Source organism: Anomaloglossus baeobatrachus, chromosome 12 (assembly GCF_048569485.1).
Source record: "Anomaloglossus baeobatrachus isolate aAnoBae1 chromosome 12, aAnoBae1.hap1, whole genome shotgun sequence".
Lineage (NCBI taxonomy): Eukaryota > Metazoa > Chordata > Amphibia > Anura > Aromobatidae > Anomaloglossus > Anomaloglossus baeobatrachus.
The window spans coordinates 113362850-113380925 of record NC_134364.1 but is presented as its reverse complement, the minus strand read 5'-3'; the positions used below and the strand labels follow the sequence as shown (position 1 = coordinate 113380925).

Genomic DNA, 18076 nt, shown 5'->3' with positions numbered 1-18076 from the left:
TCAGTGCAGTCGCAGCATGCTGCATTTGGCAGCGATTATCGGCTCACGCACCCCTATACATCTATAGGAGCATGTGAAACATCGCACTGCAATCGCATGTTATGCAACTGCAGTACGATATATGCAGAGACAGGCAGCGGAGGAGATGGGAGAAAGTGCTTCCTCCCATTTCTCCGCTCCTGTGATGTAATCGCAAGAATTGGTGCAGTTTGTGTTCATAAACTTCATGCAGTCCTTCCCCAGCAAAGTTTATGAGAAATCCAAAATGTTGTGTGAATGTTTTCTTTTTTTCCTTACAAGTTTTGCTGCAGCAAAAAGAAGCGGCATGTGGCGACTTTTCTACAGGTCCCTGCGTTTTTCCCTGTGTTTTGCCATTGATAAAACCGCACCAAAAACACGGTAAATATGCATGTGGTTTTTTAGTGCATTTTTCGCTGTTGAAACAAATCTGCATTGTGCGCACATAGCTTAACTTCCATATTTGGTGGGAGGTGGGGGGGTTTAGCTCAGTATTGGGTGAGGGGTTTTACCTCAGTATTTAACCCCTTCAGCCCCGGGGCACTTTCCGTTTTTGCGTTTTTGTTTTTTGCTCCCCTTCTTCCGAGAGCTGTAACTTTTTTATTTTTCCGTCAATCTTGCCATATGAGGGCTTGTTTTTTGTGGGACAAGTTATACTTTTAAATGAAACCATAAGTTTTACCATATGGTGTACTGGAAAGCAGCAAAAAAATTCCAAGTGTGGAAAAATTGCAAAAAAAGTGTGATGGCACAATAGTTTTTGGGATGTTTTATTCACGGTGTTCACTATATGGTAAAACTGATGTGTGGGTATGATACCTGAGGTCGGTGCGAGTTTGTAGACACCAAACATGTATAGGTTTACTTGTATCTAAGGGGTTAAAAAAAATTCACAAGTTTGTCCAATAAAAGTGGCGCACGTTTTGCGCCATTTTCCGAAACACGTAGCGTTTTTATTTTTTGGGATCTGTGGCTCAGTGACGGCTTATTTTTTGCGTCTCGAGCTGATGTTTCTAATGGTAGCATTTTTGCGCAGATGCTACGTTTTGATCGCCTGTTATTGCATTTTGCGTAAAACTTGCGGCGACCAAAAAACGTAATTTTGGCGTTTGGAATTTTATTGCCACTACGCCGTTTACCAATCCGATTAATTGATTTTATATTTTGATAGATCGGGCATTTCTGAACGCGGCGATACCAAATATGTGTATATTTATTTATTTTTTAACCCTTTAATTTTCAATGGGGGGAAAGGGGGGTGATTTGAACTTTTAGGTTTTTTTATTTTTTTTTAATTTTTTAAAACTTTTTTTTTACTTTTTTTATTTTATTTTACTAGTCCCCCTAGGGGGCTATAGCGATCAGCAATCCGATTGCTGATCGCTATCTGCTGATCACAGCTATTCCGCTGTAAACAGCAGAAATAGTCACTTTCTTTCTTCCTCTGCTCCGTGCCGAGGAAGAATGAAAGTGAAACTTCTTAGCACCAGGCGTCATCACATGACCCTGTGCTACGATGGCAACCACCGAACGTCACGTGATCACTCACGTGACGTCCGGAGGGGGCGGAGGTAAGAAAAAAAGATGGCCGCGCGCATATAGATCTCGCTGCCAGACTTTGGCAGCGAGATCTAAGGGGTTAATGTTCCGGGTGGAATGCGATTCCACTCGGAACATGTAGGCACACATGTCAGCTGTTGAAAACAGCTGATATGTGTGCCGATCCACGCCGCCTGCCCGCGGCAGGGGGCGGGGATTACCGGGACACGATCCATGACGGAAAGATCCGTCCATGGTCGTGAAGGGGTTAAAAGCAGGAGTGGAACAATCAGAGGAAAAGTATAATAGAAACACGAGCACTTCTGGATTTTTTACCCACTCCTGAAGTATAAAGAAAACCTCACCAAATAATCAACGAGTGTGCACATAACCGAAAAGACGTCACGTGCACAGCATCTTAAAGGTACCTGAATAAGGTTAAGTGTTTGGTGAGGGTTTTTTTACCTCAGTATTTGGTGAGGTTTTTTTACCTTAGTATTTGGTGAGGTTTTTTTACCTCAGTATTTGGTGAGGTTTTTTTACCTCAGTATTTGGTGAGGTTTTTTTACCTCAGTATTTGGTGAGTTCTTTACCTCAGGATCTCTAAGACAAAACCAGCAGTGGGTGATAAATACAGAAGTGGTGCCCACACAGGCAACAAAAACAGCGAAAAAAAAACCCATTAAGGCCCTGTGCGCTCTTGCCAGTTTTTGCCGCGGATTTCCTGCGGTTTTGCTGAATGTTTCGCTGCAGAAAATGTTCATAACATCTCTGCAGTGAATCACCAGCAAAACCTATGGGGGGAAAAAAAATGCTGTGCGCACTATGCAGATTTTGACAGCTGCATGTTTTGCTGCGGGATTCCCGCAGCAAAAACAATTGCATGTCACTTCTTTTCCGCACTTCGCTGCGGGATTTCAGTCCATTGACTGCAATGTAATCATGAAATCCCGCAGGGAATAACGCAGCCAGCAAATTCTGTGCGGTTCATTTCGTTTTCCTACGTTATTCCCTCCGGTATTTCGCAGTTTACCTGCGGTAATGTTTATCGCTGCCTGCGGTTTGCAGGGAAGTGATGTCATTATGACAGGAAGAAGAAGCGGAGCAGAGAGTAAACACACACAGATATAGAATACACATAGATATCAAACGGAAATATAGAAGAAAAAAACGTGGGCTCCGCTGTATTTTTACCGTCCAGCCGAGGTAAACACACAGCGGCGGCCCGGTATTCTCAGGCTGGGGAGGGCGAGGGACAGGGTTAATGCCCCCCCACCCTCCTGCAGCCGAGAATATCAGCATCCATTATGCGGCAGTACCGGAGTGTCCCCAGCTCTTCCTGTTGCCGTGATGCGGTGGCAGACAGGGTAATAAGGAGTTAATGGCGGCGGATCGCCGCCACTAAGTCCAGGCTTGATCATGGCAGCGTCTATGAGACAGCTGACATGATCAGCCCATAAGTAAAGTGAAAAAAAACACACACCGAAAAATCCTTTATTTTAAAAAAAAAAACAAATAAGCCTCCTCGTTCACCCTTTTATTAACCCCTCCCAAACACACAGCTCCGGCGTAATCCACGTCCTGCGATGCTTGCATCCAGCCGCGACTGACACACAGCGCGGAATGCAGCCTCGCAGCGAGCCTGCAGAGGTAACCACAGGGCATTTCCCACGGCCGGTAATGTGAACTCACTACCGCTCGGGAGAAATGCAGCGATCTGTCCTCTATCTATCTATCCCTCTAGCTATCTATCTATCCCTCTAGCTCTCTATCTATCCCTCTAGCTATCTATCTATCCCTCTAGCTCTCTATCTATCCCTCTATCTATCCCTCTAGCTCTCTATCTATCCCTCTAGCTATCTATCTATCCCTCTAGCTCTCTATCTATCCCTCTAGCTATCTATCTATCTATCCCTCTAGCTATCTATCTATCCCTCTATCTATCCCTCTAGCTATCTATCTATCCCTCTATCTATCCCTCTAGCTATCTATCCCTCTATCTATCCCTCTAGCTATCTATCTATCCCTCTATCTATCTATCCCTCTAGCTATCTATCTATCCCTCTATCTATCTATCCCTCTAGCTATCTATCCCTCTATCTATCCCTCTATCTATCTATCTAGCTATCTATCTATCCCTCTATCTATCTATCTATCCCTCTAGCTATCTATCTATCCCTCTAGCTATCTATCTATCCCTCTAGCTAGCTATCTATCCCTCTATCTATCCATCCATTCTTCTATCTGTCTATTTATCTATCTATCATCTATCTATCTCAGAAGGAAATGATTTTTTTTTTTTGATTTTTTTCAATGTGCTTTATTGCATTCAATGCAATAAAACACATGTACCAACCTGCACGCGGCAAAACCATGAATAATGCTGCGGTAAAACCGCGGCAAACCGCATGTGGTTTTCGGGTGCGGTTTGCAGCGGTTTTTTACCGCGGGTGCAGTAATCTTTCAGACCCTGCGGAATTTTCTTAAGAAAATTCCGTTTTCCAGTGCACACAGGGCCTAAAAGAAAGACACTTCAGGATTATCAAACGCCAGGGAAGAATTTCTTGAAGCAGCAATGGACATTGAAGAAGACAGTGTGTATACACTCTATCTAGCGGACTTGCACCTGTAATCGTTTGATCACTTATATTACATATTTCCATAGACAAAACGTAAGAAACAATAGAATAAAATAACCCTATACCCTGCTGTAAAAAATAAGCAAAAAGGAATGACAAACAAATAATATGGGGTACTTAAAACACAGTTTGTGATAAAAAAAAAAAAAACTTGAAGCCATCCCATCACAAGGTGTACCCAAATTGGGATGGTCCCTAATCTAATACTAAAACCATACTGAAGTAAATCGTGGATGAGTTTCACTGGATGACTACAATGGCCGTTATGGTAACACATCAGTTCCCTGTGATCGCGTCGTGGGGAGCCAATGCTCACGTGCACATCCTGAGACCCCCATCCCATTGTTCAAAAAGCCTTGAGAGGTGCTCAGCTCAGAAGACAGAGCACATTAATAGGGTACAGATTCAACAGGCAGTATAGACCTTGTAGCTGCACACTAACCTGTTCGTTAAGGCTGTGACTGCACAGCAACTTTGGCCGCGGCACTTGTCCAGCGAACAAAGCTCGCCCAGTGCCACTGCTACACATACAAGTAAATGGGCTCGCTTGAAAGTCCAATCCCCTGATTTTTTTGAGACTTGATTGTTGGGGTTGCAATAAGACCCCCATTCATTTGCGTCACGCTGTCATGTACCACCACCACAGTCGTTGTGCAGGGCTAGCCTAAAAACGACTGGTCGCTTGCTCAAAAATATTTTGGTTCAAAAATCCAAGCTCTCCTGATTCTGCCGCTCTTTTCCATTTTGTGCTACGTTGCTCCTTTGCGGAGATATTCACATTCGCTTCTTCGGGAGCGCAGTATGTGAAATCTCTGCTTGCAGCCCAATTATTGGTTTCTTCAGATTTTATGAAGGGGGTGTGCCTTTACCCCTCTCCTCCTCCTCCCCCAGATGCTGCCCATCACAGGTCTGCCGGTCCAATACATCAGTTGCCAAAGTGTGATTGACAAAGCTGTGGAAGGAGAAGCAAAAAGACCATTTTTACATTACTTTCCACTCTGAAGACGTTCCCTACCTTATAATACAAGACATTGGGTCAAAAGACACTGGGTGCCTTTTTTCTTCAATTTTGATTAAAAACCCCACACACAACCCAGTAGGAAGCTCTGAAGAAACACCCAGTTGTGCTACAAGCAGAGATTTCACATATTGCACTCCAAAAGCAACAAATGTGAATATCTCTGCAATGGAGCAACGCAGCACAAAACGGAAAAGAGCGGCAGAATCATGGGAGCTCAAGGATGATTTCTAAGCAGGCGGCAGGTCTTTATACTACAGTAATCAGGGCGCACGCTGTGGCAGTGTATTTACAGGCAGCTTCAGAGCTTCATAATCAGGGAATTTTTTGCATTTTTCATAGGCGACAGATGAATAAAGCTGTATTTTTTACACCATTCATTTTACCATACAAAGTACAAAAGGGGTGGGGGAATTAAGAGGGATAAATGTGAAACATATAAATTTGCCATGGTTTATAATGTGAGGGGAGGGTGGGATAAGGGATGCCTTGCTGTTCCTTTGCAATACATTCTTATTTGCACCAAAGCAGGCGCCTTTGATTCCCAAACACTTCTGCATCAAAACTGGTCAGATTGATGAAGTTTCAAGTGTTACCAACATTTTACTGGATGTGTATAGTGAGCCTTGTAGTTACTGACCTCTGCTTTTAGGCAATGACTCACTGGTTAGTACGGACATCCCCCTTTGAATATTAAAAGACCAAATGGACAATAGGAGTAAATATCAGACTTTATTATGCATTTTTTTTTCAATTTTTTTTTTTTTATCACCAAAGAAACGTACTTAATGAACCGACATAGGTGTTCAAAGCGGCAATAAAAAATAAATTGGGTCCTCCAGCCATATTGTGCAATGGTTCCTTTAGGGACCCAACACCACTAGTCACAAAAGCAAAAAGTCTCAAGTGTATTGACTAGTGATGAGCGAGCTCTACCATGCTCGGTTCTCATAGTCGGATGCTCGGATGGGCTCGACTCGAGTACAGAGTCTAATGGAAGTCAATGGGGAACCCAAGCATTGTTCCGGAAGATTTCATGGACAATACTCGAGTCCCCCATTGTTCTCGGTACTCTATTCACGCCCAGGAGCGTCCGAGTGCTCGTTACGAGTCGTGGTAGTGCTCGCTCATCACTAGTGCTCCTTTTCTCCAAGCTGGAGGGGTGACCCTAAATATCCGGCTTGTATATCGATCCCTAATATGGCCTTGTAGAGAAACTCTCATAATTTCGTAACATAGGTCACATGTGACCACCTTTGTAGTAAAAATCAGGACTACTCCTTGTTGTCCGACCCCATACCTTATGGGCCTATTCAAAGCAAAGTGCCGACCCCTAACCCCAGACCGGACCCTACACTTGTGACTATTTGCAGATGCGTCCTATATAAATTTGGATCCTGACACATCAGAATAGAAAACATGGTGTCGCTGGTGTTAAATAGATACGTCCCCTGTACAGACTGGAGTTAGACCAGGAACACTGAATATAAATGTTATATTTGGGGTGGGGGAGGGGATATTCAGATAGATCATGGCCAGTTTTGGTAGTTGGGTTTAGAATTGGAATTATTTTATTTGGAGGCTTTAATCTTCGGCTTTGGCTTCCATTTCGTCGGCGTCGTCATCTCCGTCCACCTCTGCGTTCTCTTTCTCCAGTCGCTCCAGCTGCCTGGCGAGTTCTGTTTCATCTGTGTCGGTGACCACCTTGGGCTAAAGAGGAAGGGAGAAGGTAAAGTTAGACCTCCATGTCCAAATAGAAACCCCCCCCCAAAGAAATTTAAGTGGTTGCTTTACACTATATATAGGCAGGTACTGTGCAAGAAATGTATAGCAAGAGCAGAGAAGATTATCTCTCTACTGCCACCTAATGGAAGGAATTCCATGCAAAACTGGATCAACACTATGCACTATCGAGGAGGGAAGGTGCGTAAAAATATACAAAGCAGGACGATTTTCAGGTGTAAATTTCTTAAAATTTTGAAACATGTGGCTCATTTTAAGCACAAAAAATAAATCTGTTGTGTAATGTGAACCCATAACAAAAAAAATGCTCAGAGAAAGGAACATCTCACCTCCATTTGGACATTGAACACTCCTCTTTTCTCCTCGATCCTCTCTTTGATGACGGACATTGCTTGATTCAGCACAGATAAGCCTTCCGTCCTCTCCAGGGTGGTGGTCGTCATCACGTACCGAGGTGGAGCGATCAAATTTATCTGCGTAGACGACACGTGATCATTAGTGTTTAGGGAGGACCAATGTTCCGAAGGTTTCCAAGTGTTTGCAGGAACGATGTAAAGACAGAACGGGACATAGTTCGACCACGCCTTCCACCCACGTCCCTAGAATTGCAGTCATCCCCATAGAGAGATTGTGGATTATTTAGCCAGCCTGGCACAACATTGGCTACAATGTCATGCCAGGCCAGCTAATCAAAATAGGAGCAGGTGGTCATGGCGGGTTTGAGGCGGACCTGGCAGCTCGGACGCAATCGGTTTGTTCATGTCTAACCTATATGGGTGCCCCAGAAACATAAAATGATAACTCCATCTGTTCATACTCCTACGTGCCAGGCTTTATACTATGGTTTCATCCTGATGGCTCTCATTATGAGTCAATGGTGGTCCCCTAGGCGCCGATTGTGCAACAGATCCACCACGGCATTCGCTTCCATTTATCTCCTTTACCTTGATTGGCATATTTTCTGTTGAACAGCTAAGTCCCGCTCTCAGGGCATCCTTGACGGCATCAATACCTTCATATCCGTAGCATGCCACCTCAATATCTTAAAAAGAAAAAAAAAAGGCCATCAATAAGATATCACAATTAGCATTAGGCAACAAGACAATAGACTCTGCATTATTAGGGTCTGGCTTTCTGCTTTCCCAGTTCAAAAATTTGGGGGGACGACAAAGTGAAAGGTCCATTTGAATGTATAATCGTGCCTATAAGAGTGACTTAAGTCAATATTATAGAACGATAATTCGTGTATCTAAAAATAAGAAGCGCTAATAGTGTAAACCAGATGGACAATGCAGTATATAGAGGATATACACTCACCCTAGTATAGTTGTGAAAGTCACAACTACTGATACGCATGAGATAATGGCGTCTGCTGCAGCCCCACGTGGAAGAGCGTTCAAAGAGATATATAGAAAGGGTTAACGCCGCGCGTCAGCCGATATGAAACTGTAGAGTAGTTGATGAAGGATAAGTTTCTTTTTATTTCATCTGTCTACGCGTTTCGAGGTCAAAGACCTCTTCCTCAGGACCAGTACATCAACAAAAAGCGTACTGGTCGTGAAGAAGAGGTCTCTGACCTCGAAACGCGTAGACAGATGAAATAAAAAGAAAGTTATCCTTCATCAACTACTCTACAGTTTCATATCGGCTGATGCGTGGCGTTAACCCTTTCTATATATCTCTTAGAACGAGAATTCGGGCACTGAAGATAAAACGATGGTGGATGCTTAAGTAACTTTTTCACTCAACAGACAATTATGACTTGAGCAATCCCCTATGACTTTTTTCTGCTCAGCGCTCAAGTCAATGGGGAACGTAAGCATTTTTCAATGGGGAACGTAAGCATTTTTCAATGGGGAACGTAAGCATTTTTCAATGGGGAACGTAAGCATTTTTCTGCAAGGTTTTCAGGAAAAATGCTCAAGTTCCTCATTGACTTCTATTATACTCGGTAAATAAGTACCGAGCACCTGGGAATCAAAATGCTTGTTATGCTTAGGGAGTAGTTTGCTCATCACTAAACGTAACCTAATGTCAACTTATATGGCAGACCGCAGCCTTTACCTGCTCTGATCTTCACAGCTTGTGGGGTGAGACGTCTGTTAATGTTGTCAATGAGCACTCGCCTCTCCTCTTCTGTTAAATCCAAGTCATCCAGAACTGAGGGGTCCCTGGAGAAAACACAAAAAAATAATGCCTCATTTGGAGAGGGAGAGGAGGGTTGGCAAGATGGAGGTGGCGAGGCGCTGAGGAGAAGGTGGCGAGGCGCTGAGGGGGAGGCGACACTTTTACCTATAAATTTTTCCATGTACTCTTCAATCTCTCTTAGCCAAAACACCCAATATTTAGTTAGAGGAGACTCATCTCCGTTTTCATCCTCCCCTCCGTGCCCCTTTATACTTACGAAACGGCGTGCTTGAAGGCATCATAGGCTCCGTATCCCGGCCTCTTGTATCTATCATCAAACACCCATGCTGTTCTCTGAAACAAACTCTCCAGCTGCTCATCCTTTACGTATTCCAACACCTCCGCTACGTGACGCAAAATGCTGTAGACCTGGAGTTAGAGGAGAGTGGAAAAACAATACACTCAGGTCACTCGGCCATCAGACTACCAAGTTTTTTTTTCCTCCGAAAATGAGGAACCCATTTACTGTATTTTTCAGACTATAAGACGCACTTTTTTTCCCCCAAATGTTGGGGGAAAGTGGGTGTGCGTGTTATGGTCTGAATATAGGGCAGGGAATGAGAGTGCTGTGGTGGCGCGGGTCATCGGGGGCACGAGCAGGCTGCAGCAGCGCCTGCCGTGACCACGTGGACCCGCTCATTTAATATGCGCGCCCATCCTCCTGCCCTTCTCTTAGCGCTGAAGCCGGCGCTACAGGTGGGCGGGGTGATGGGCAAGGGATAAACAGCCGGCCCACATGATCACTCCTGGCAACTACAGCCAGGAGTGATCATGTGCGGCTGTATTCACTGCCCCCCGTGCATCATCATCAGTGCAAGGTGCAGTGTATCAGTATATTCACCTGTCACCGTTCCCCTGCAGCACCGCGATCTTCTCCTGGCTGCCGGCGGCCGCTGAGTGGAGCCGTCCCCGTTCCCCTGCAGCATTGCGGTGTCCTCCTGTGCCAGCGGCGGCCGCTGAGTTGAGACTAGCGGTGCGCACAGCGATGACGTCATCGCTGTGCGAACGTGTCCACACGCAGCCACCGCTGGCACAGGAGGACACCGCAATGCTGCAGGGGAACAGGGACGGCTCCACTCAGCGGCGCTGACACAGACGGGAGGAGGAGGAGCGATGCTGCAGGGAGTGAGGTAAGGTGAGTATGAACATTTTATTTTTTTTATGTGCCACAGGATGCGGGCCGTATACCAGGATGGGGGTATATAGCAGGATGGGAGGTATATTATGAGCAGGATGGGGGTATATGAGCAAGATGGGGGTATATGAGCAAGATGGGTTACTGTATATAGCAGAATGGGTTACCGTATATAGCAGGATGAGGGACATATACTGTGTATATACAAGGCAGGAGGATCATTACCAGGCTATGGTACCTTAGTAGAGAATTTGGAGACATTACCCCCATAACCGTGTCAGCAGCAGATCCTCGCTCCATAACAGTGTGTCATGACTCCCATTTTTTGCTTAAAATTTTATTTTCCTGCTCTAAAACCAGGGTGCGTCTTATGGTCCAGTGCGTCTTATAGTCCGAAAAATACGGTAAATGCTGCATAATTTCATGCCACACTTGGACATTCCCTACAAACATTTTCTCAAAGTGGTGTTAGCATAAAAAAGTATCACAATATATCACCATCACATCGTCTTACTCACGGTTTTGGACTTGGTAAACTTATCTTCACATTTTAGCGCTTCCTCTGGGGAAACTCTTCTTTTGGACAAATCGATGTATCCTGGAAAAGGCAGAAAACTATGTAGTAAACAAAAGAAACCAATTAAAAAGCACGTCAGGATTATTCAAACTTCAGACGTTTTTCTCCATGGCGAAACATTATGGCGAAACCCGCAAGCACTTGCTTCTTGGGAGTTAACAGTCACGTACCTTTATCTTTATCCACTCTGATGACGACCACGCACTCGTTCCTGCCGATGCGGATGAGTTTGTTGATGGAGCGGATGCGCCTTCTGGAGAGCTCGCTGAGCAGGATCATGCCCTCTATGTTGTTATACTCTAAGAGGCTGACGTAGGCCCCCATCTCCGCGATGGAGCGGACGTTGACCATGACCACATCGTCTACTTCTGGAAACTTGTGCTGGTAAAACCGGCAACTTAACCCAGGCATCCTGAAACACAGAGACCACAGATTAGAGCGTGTATTCAAGGCACCGTAAGCATGGAATCGCCTCCAATCGTCCTCTTCATAAAACCCTAAACATCTCCACATTTCCCCGAAAATAAGACCTACCCTGAAAATAAACCCCAGCATGCTTAACTTAAAAGCCCCAGTTAGTCATGGCTGGGGTGGAAACTGGCAATGGCCAGGGCCTCTAGCGTTTCTATTCTGAGGTTAAGGCTGCTTAAAGACCTTTGGTGACATCACGTCATGTGGCCATGATGTCACCAAAGGTCCTTGAAGAAGGTCTAGAAGAACTGTAGAGGAGACAGGCTGATATGCATCTCCACTGTGTGTGTGATGACATCAATATATGTGAATAATTGTTGATGTTTTTTTTTATTCAAGAATAATGTGGAATAATGGAAAAAATAAAGACATTCCCTGAAAACAAGACACAACTCATCTTTTGGAGCAAAAAAATTAGACCCTGTCTTATTTTTGAGTAAACATGTTATAAATCAAAGAGGTTATCACCTGTTTTATAAATAAAAGGTGATGGGTATAAATAAGAGCCGTGGGGGGGCGGGACGCACAAGAGCCAAGGAGGGGGGGGGGACGACGCACAAGAGCCGGCCGGCCAGGGGGGGGGGGGGGGTGACATGCACAAGAGCCGTGAAGGGGAGGGACGACTACACACAAGAGCCGTGGCGGGGGGGGGGGGGGGGGGGGGGGGACACACAAGAGCCATAGTTCCTGTATCCCCCAATGAAGCAACTGAGAAATGTATGATACATTGCTGTCCAACTACAAAGACCACCAATCATAAGAACAGGGGGTCACGTGTCATATTTGTGGTCACACCTACACTGCTGCTCTATTCACTTTGACAGGACCCCAGCTTTTGGGAGTTTTGGCAGAGATCATTCAGTTCTCACGTATCTGTAGGTTGGAGACCACCGCAGTGTAGGAGGGTCTTACGATGGCGGATCTTTAGAAAGTGCAGGACCCTTTGCTGAATAAAGGGTGTTGCAATGTGTTGGTCATGCGAAGCTTCAGCTTTTTGCGGTGTATGCAGAACATAGATGTGCTGGCTGATTACTGACAGGTCAGCGAGGAGTCACCATTGCCTCTTCATTCTCTTCCTCTGTGGCTGTCAGACCCGGAGCCGTCTTCATTGGAGTGGTCGGTGCAATGTCACACCTGCAATTTAGATACTGCCAGGGGTCTCCTGACCCAAAGGGCTCTTGTCCACTTGCGTTAAAAAAAAAAAATCACAGTGATACTCGGCTACAAATGTGAGTCGAGTGTCCTGCATGCGGTCTGCGTATGGTGTTTTTTTCTCTTCTCACATAGCATCCATATGACATGCGAGTGCTATGTGAGTGTTTATGCATACCGCGTCAGACTGGCTACCGGAGGACTCTCCAGTAATACCAGTCCTGGCCGCGGTTACCTGCACTGAGCTCCAGAGTGCAGCCCGGTCTGTCTGCAGCTGTCATGAACTGAACAGCAATCGCCGGGGAATCAATCACTCGGCGCTCGCGGTTCAGTCCAGGCTGCACTCTGGAGCTCAGGTGACAGCTCCGGAGTTCAGTGCAGGTAACCGCGGCCAGGCCTGGTATTACTGGAGATTCCTCCAGTAGCCAGTCTGACGCTGTATGCAAGGATCCATGTGACATGCGTATGCCATCTGTGTGACATGCGTATGCCACCCATATTCTGAATTTTTTCTCGCTCCCATAGGCTTGCATGGGGGTGCGAGATCTGAGACTCGGTGCAATTTCACCGAGAGCACGAGACGTGCCGTTAAAAATTTAGCAAGAGGACATGGCCTCATAACTTAACACTGGTGCGAGTGCGATCCGATTTTTTATCAGATCGCACTCGGAAATTGCAAGTGGACAAGAGCCCAAACCCAAAGGCTCACATTTCACCCGCGGAGTGACGGGAGAATCTGGCCTTAGGTTGGGTCTCTTAGCTAAGTTTTAGGAGCAGACACTACAAGTTTGAGACGTTTAGAGATTTTTGCAGAGTTTCAGCTCACGTTTATGCTCCAAAAAAAAACAAAAACTTCAACACACCCCAAAGATCTTGCGGGGCAGATCACTCAGCTTCATGTGCACACAGCAATCATTAGCACTGCTCGTGAGCCAATATTCCTGTGTGTCACCTAGCCGTGCCTCTGTTATTCAGGCAACATGTTCCTCTTGCAAGGGGCGATGAGCTGACAGAAAACAACCATTTTTACATCATCAGTCCACATAATAAAGGGCCTTTAAAAGGTTATTACAAGAACAGTAAGTTACTATGCTATGGAATAACCCATCGGATAAGGCAGAGGTCTCCAGCCTGTCTTACCACAGTCTATGCAAAGGAAAGCTTAGAAGCCCCCATGTTGCCTATTTGAAGATAATTCCCAAACTGCTCCTTGTATCCCCCTCATACGCACCTTGTGTCCTCCTCCTCCCCTCATACACTCCTTGTGTCCCCCTTATGCACGCCTTGTGGCCCTTCCTCTTTATACACTCCTTATGTCCCCCCTTATGCATGCTTTGTGGCCCTTCCTCTTTATACACTCCTTATGTCCCCCCTTATGCATACTTTGTGGCCCTTCCTCTTTATACACTCCTTATGTCCCCCCTTATATAGTTATTGTGCCCCCTCCTCCCCCATACACTCCTTGTGCCCCCCTTATGCACGCCTTGTGGCCCTTCCTCTTTATACACTCCTTATGTCCCCCCTTATGCATACTTTGTGGCCCTTCCTCTTTATACACTCCTTATGTCCCCCCTTATGCATACTTTGTGGCCCTTCCTCTTTATACACTCCTTATGTCCCCCCTTATATAGTTATTGTGCCCCCTCCTCCCCCATACACTCCTTGTGTCCCCCTTATGCACGCCTTGTGGCCCTTCCTCTCTTTATACACTCCTTGTGCCCCCCTTATGCACGCCTTGTGGCCCTTCCTCTCTTTATACACTCCTTATGTCCCCCCTTATATAGTTATTGTGCCCCCTCATACACGCCTTGTGGCCCTTCCTCTCTCTATACACTCCTTATGTCCCCCCTTATATACTCCTTGTGGTCCTTCCTCCTTATACACTCCTTATGTCCCCCCTTATATAGTTATTGTGCCCCCTCCTCCCCCATACACGCCTTGTGTCCCCCTTATGCACGCCTTGTGGCCCTTCCTCTCTTTATACACTCATGTCCCCACTTATATACGCCTTGTGCCCATTCCTCTCCTTATACACTCCTTATGTCCCCCCTTATATAGTTATTGTGCCCCCTCATAACTTCCTTGTGTATCCCTTATACACTCCTTGTGCCCCCTCCTCCCCTCACACATTCCCTGCAACCCCTCACCCCTTTAGGCTATGTGCGCACGTTGCGTACAGTTCACTGCAGAAATTTCTGCAGCGATCTGAAGAGCACATGTGCGCTTTAAATCGCTGCAGAAATGTCCGTAGTGAAGCCGATTCCATGCGCTCTGCCTGCAGCCCCTCCCATAGACAGAGCAGGGGCTGCCGGCAAAGCGCACGGAAGAAGTGACATGTCACTTCTTAGAACGCAGCGCTTCGGCAATAGCCGAAGCACTGCGCTCTAAAACGCCACGTGCGCACGGCCCATGCACAATCTCCATAGATTATGCAGGGGACGCAGGACGCATGCAGTTACGCTGCGCTACAAAGCGCAGCGTAACTGCATGTATTTACGCAACGTGCGCACATAGCCTTATACACTACTTGTGCCCACCTCCTACAGTAAAAATGGCCTGATGCCCCCATATAAAGTAATAATGCTGCATGTACCCCTTTATAACAGCTCCAGTGGCCCCTTATAAAGTAATAATTCTGCCAGTTCCTCCTAAAATATGGATTATAGATTAACGCCCCGCATCACCAAATAGGTGCTCTGGAGAAAAATACAGTAATCTTAAGGAGGAACTCCGGCACACTACCCCGAAAAATAATAAAGAAAAAACGAGAACAAGAAGAAACAATGTCCTTGCAGTCAAAAAAGGAAAATGTATTGGTGTACAGGTAGAAAATTGCAGTTAATCTAACATATTGCTCAATCTGATATATTGTGACATTTCAGCCTATTGGGCTTTCATCAGACAGGGCTATCTTTATCGGATCTAATACAGCTACGGTGACTAGTCCCCGGGGAGGGGCAGTCAGACCCCGCTCAACCAACAGGTACTGATTGGGATAGAGCCAGAGCAAAGATGGCTAGGAAAGATGTGCTTACTGATATGAGGGGCTGCAGCAAAAAGCTGGCCTAAATAGATAGCGGACGGATGCCATCATATGGTTTAGGATCTGCTGTGGAGCTGGCCTAAATAGATAGCGGACGGATGCCGTCATATGGTTTAGGATCTGCTGTGGAGCTGGCCTAAATAGATAGCGGACGGATGCCGTCATATGGTTTAGGATCTGCTGTGGAGCTGGCCTAAATAGATAGCTGACGGATGCCGTCATATGGTTTAGGATCTGCTGTGGAGCTGGCCTAAATAGATAGCTGACGGATGCAGTCATATGGTTTAGGATCTGCTGTGGAGCTGGCCTAAATATATAGCTGACGGATGCCGTCTATGGTTTAGGATCTGCTGTGGAGCTGGCCTAAATATATAGCTGACGGATGCAGTCTATGGTTTAGGATCTGCTGTGGAGCTGGCCTAAATATATAGCTGACGGATGCCGTCATATGGTTTAGGATCTGCTGTGGAGCTGGCCTAAATATATAGCTGACGGATGCCGTCATATGGTTTAGGATCTGCTGTGGAGCTGGCCTAAATAGATAGCTGACAGATGCCGTCTATGGTTTAGGATCTGCTGTGGAGCTGGCCTAAATATATAGCTGACGGATGCAGTCTATGGTTTAGGATCTGCTGTGGAGCTGGCCTAAATAGATAGCTGACGGATGCCGTCATATGGTTTAGGATCTGCTGTGGAGCTGGCCTAAATAGATAGTGGACGGATGCCGTCTTATGGTATAGGATCTGCTGTGGAGCTGGCCTAAATAGATAGCTGACGGATGCAGTCATATGGTTTAGGATCTGCTGTGGAGCTGGCCTAAATAGATAGTGGACGGATGCCGTCTTATGGTTTAGGATCTGCTGTGGAACTGGGCTAAATAGATAGCGGACGGATGCCGTCATATGGTTTAGGATCTGCTGTGGAACTGGCCTAAATAGATAGCTGACAGATGCCGTCTATGGTTTAGGATCTGCTGTGGAGCTGGCCTAAATAGATAGCAGACGGATGCCGTCTTATGGTTTAGGATCTGCTGTGGAGCTGGCCTAAATAGATAGCTGACGGATGCCGTCATATGGTTTAGGATCTGCTGTGGAACTGGCCTAAATAGATAGCGGACGGATGCCGTCATATGGTTTAGGATCTGCTGTGGAACTGGCCTAAATAGATAGCTGACGGATGCCGTCATATGGTTTAGGATCTGCTGTGGAACTGGCCTAAATAGATAGCGGACGGATGCCGTCATATGGTTTAGGATCTGCTGTGGAACTGGCCTAAATAGATAGCTGACGGATGCCGTCTATGGTTTAGGATCTGCTGTGGAGCTGGCCTAAATAGATAGTGGACGGATGCCGTCTATGGTTTAGGATCTGCTGTGGAACTGGCCTAAATAGATAGCTGACGGATGCCGTCTATGGTTTAGGATCTGCTGTGGAGCTGGCCTAAATAGATAGTGGACGGATGCCGTCTATGGTTTAGGATCTGCTGTGGAGCTGGCCTAAATAGATAGCGGACGGATGCCGTCATATGGTTTAGGATCTGCTGTGGAGCTGGCCTAAATAGATAGCGGACGGATGCCGTCATATGGTTTAGGATCTGCTGTGGAGCTGGCCTAAATAGATAGCGGACGGATGCCGTCATATGGTTTAGGATCTGCTGTGGAGTTGGCCTAAATAGATAGCGGACGGATGCCGTCATATGGTTTAGGATCTGCTGTGGAGCTGGCCTAAATAGACAGCGGACGGATGCCATCTATGGTTTAGGATCTGCTGTGGAACTGGCCTAAATAGACAGCTGACAGATGCAGTCTATGGTTTAGGATCTGCTGTGGAACTGGCCTAAATAGACAGCTGACAGATGCAGTCTATGGTTTAGGATCTGCTGTGGATTCGAGCGGATATAGATGCCCGGTTGCTATAAGGACTACAGATGCCTGAAGAGGACAGCAGCCTGCAACTGAAGCAAGCTAAAGTGAATAGAAGCTATATCATGCGTGAACGTCAGTGATGGGGACCTCCCGCTTATACTGAGGAAATGGCAGCCCGCTATTGAGAATATGAGGCATATGGAGAAATAACCCCAAAGGGGGAGGGGCAGATGCCAGACGTGTTAATCGCGCATGTCCCTAATATATGATCATTTCCCCAGTGGACACCAGTGCAGCCATGAGCCTCACATTCGGGGCTCTCAGGTCACTGGTGGGGATCCCTGGGATAACGTGCTATCACTGGGCCCCACTGATGCAGAGTATGGGGCGGGGGTGCCTTGCTCCAGTCATTGTCTATGGGACTGTTGTAGGAGACGGGGCTCCGGGCCCTTGCCTTGGGATCCTGCAATCAGTGCACTGTCCATTATACTATAGATAAAGCATAGCCTTGTATTTTGGGGAGACACCTCGTCCTCCACCGTCCACCCCGGGGTGAGCTGCACTCACTTGGATTAGGGCCTTTAATTAGATTTCTGCACACACTTTTGAACATTTATATTCCGCCCTATTGGATTTTGCACTAGTTTAGATGCATGACATCACAGAGAGAGACGTGACGTCATCAGGGCC

At 46.3% G+C, this 18076-nt stretch overlaps 2 protein-coding genes across 2 annotated transcripts in view; one reads left to right on the top strand and one right to left on the bottom strand.

Moving 5' to 3' along the window:
- ATP6V1D (ATPase H+ transporting V1 subunit D) overlaps nt 1-18076 on the top strand; it is a 201992-nt gene that overhangs the window by 165752 nt on the left and 18164 nt on the right. The gene's annotated exons all lie outside the window — the stretch shown is intronic.
- EIF2S1 (eukaryotic translation initiation factor 2 subunit alpha) overlaps nt 5933-18076 on the bottom strand; it is a 12419-nt gene continuing 275 nt past the window's right edge. Inside the window, exons 2-8 of the mRNA XM_075329910.1 lie at nt 11027-11268; nt 10798-10877; nt 9362-9513; nt 9022-9128; nt 7902-7999; nt 7287-7430; nt 5933-6924 (exon numbers count right to left, since the gene is read on the bottom strand). Of these exons, the coding sequence (XP_075186025.1) occupies nt 6799-6924; nt 7287-7430; nt 7902-7999; nt 9022-9128; nt 9362-9513; nt 10798-10877; nt 11027-11267 (948 nt within the window). The 5' untranslated portion in view covers nt 11268 and the 3' untranslated portion in view covers nt 5933-6798. The remainder of the gene's footprint in view (nt 6925-7286; nt 7431-7901; nt 8000-9021; nt 9129-9361; nt 9514-10797; nt 10878-11026; nt 11269-18076) is intronic.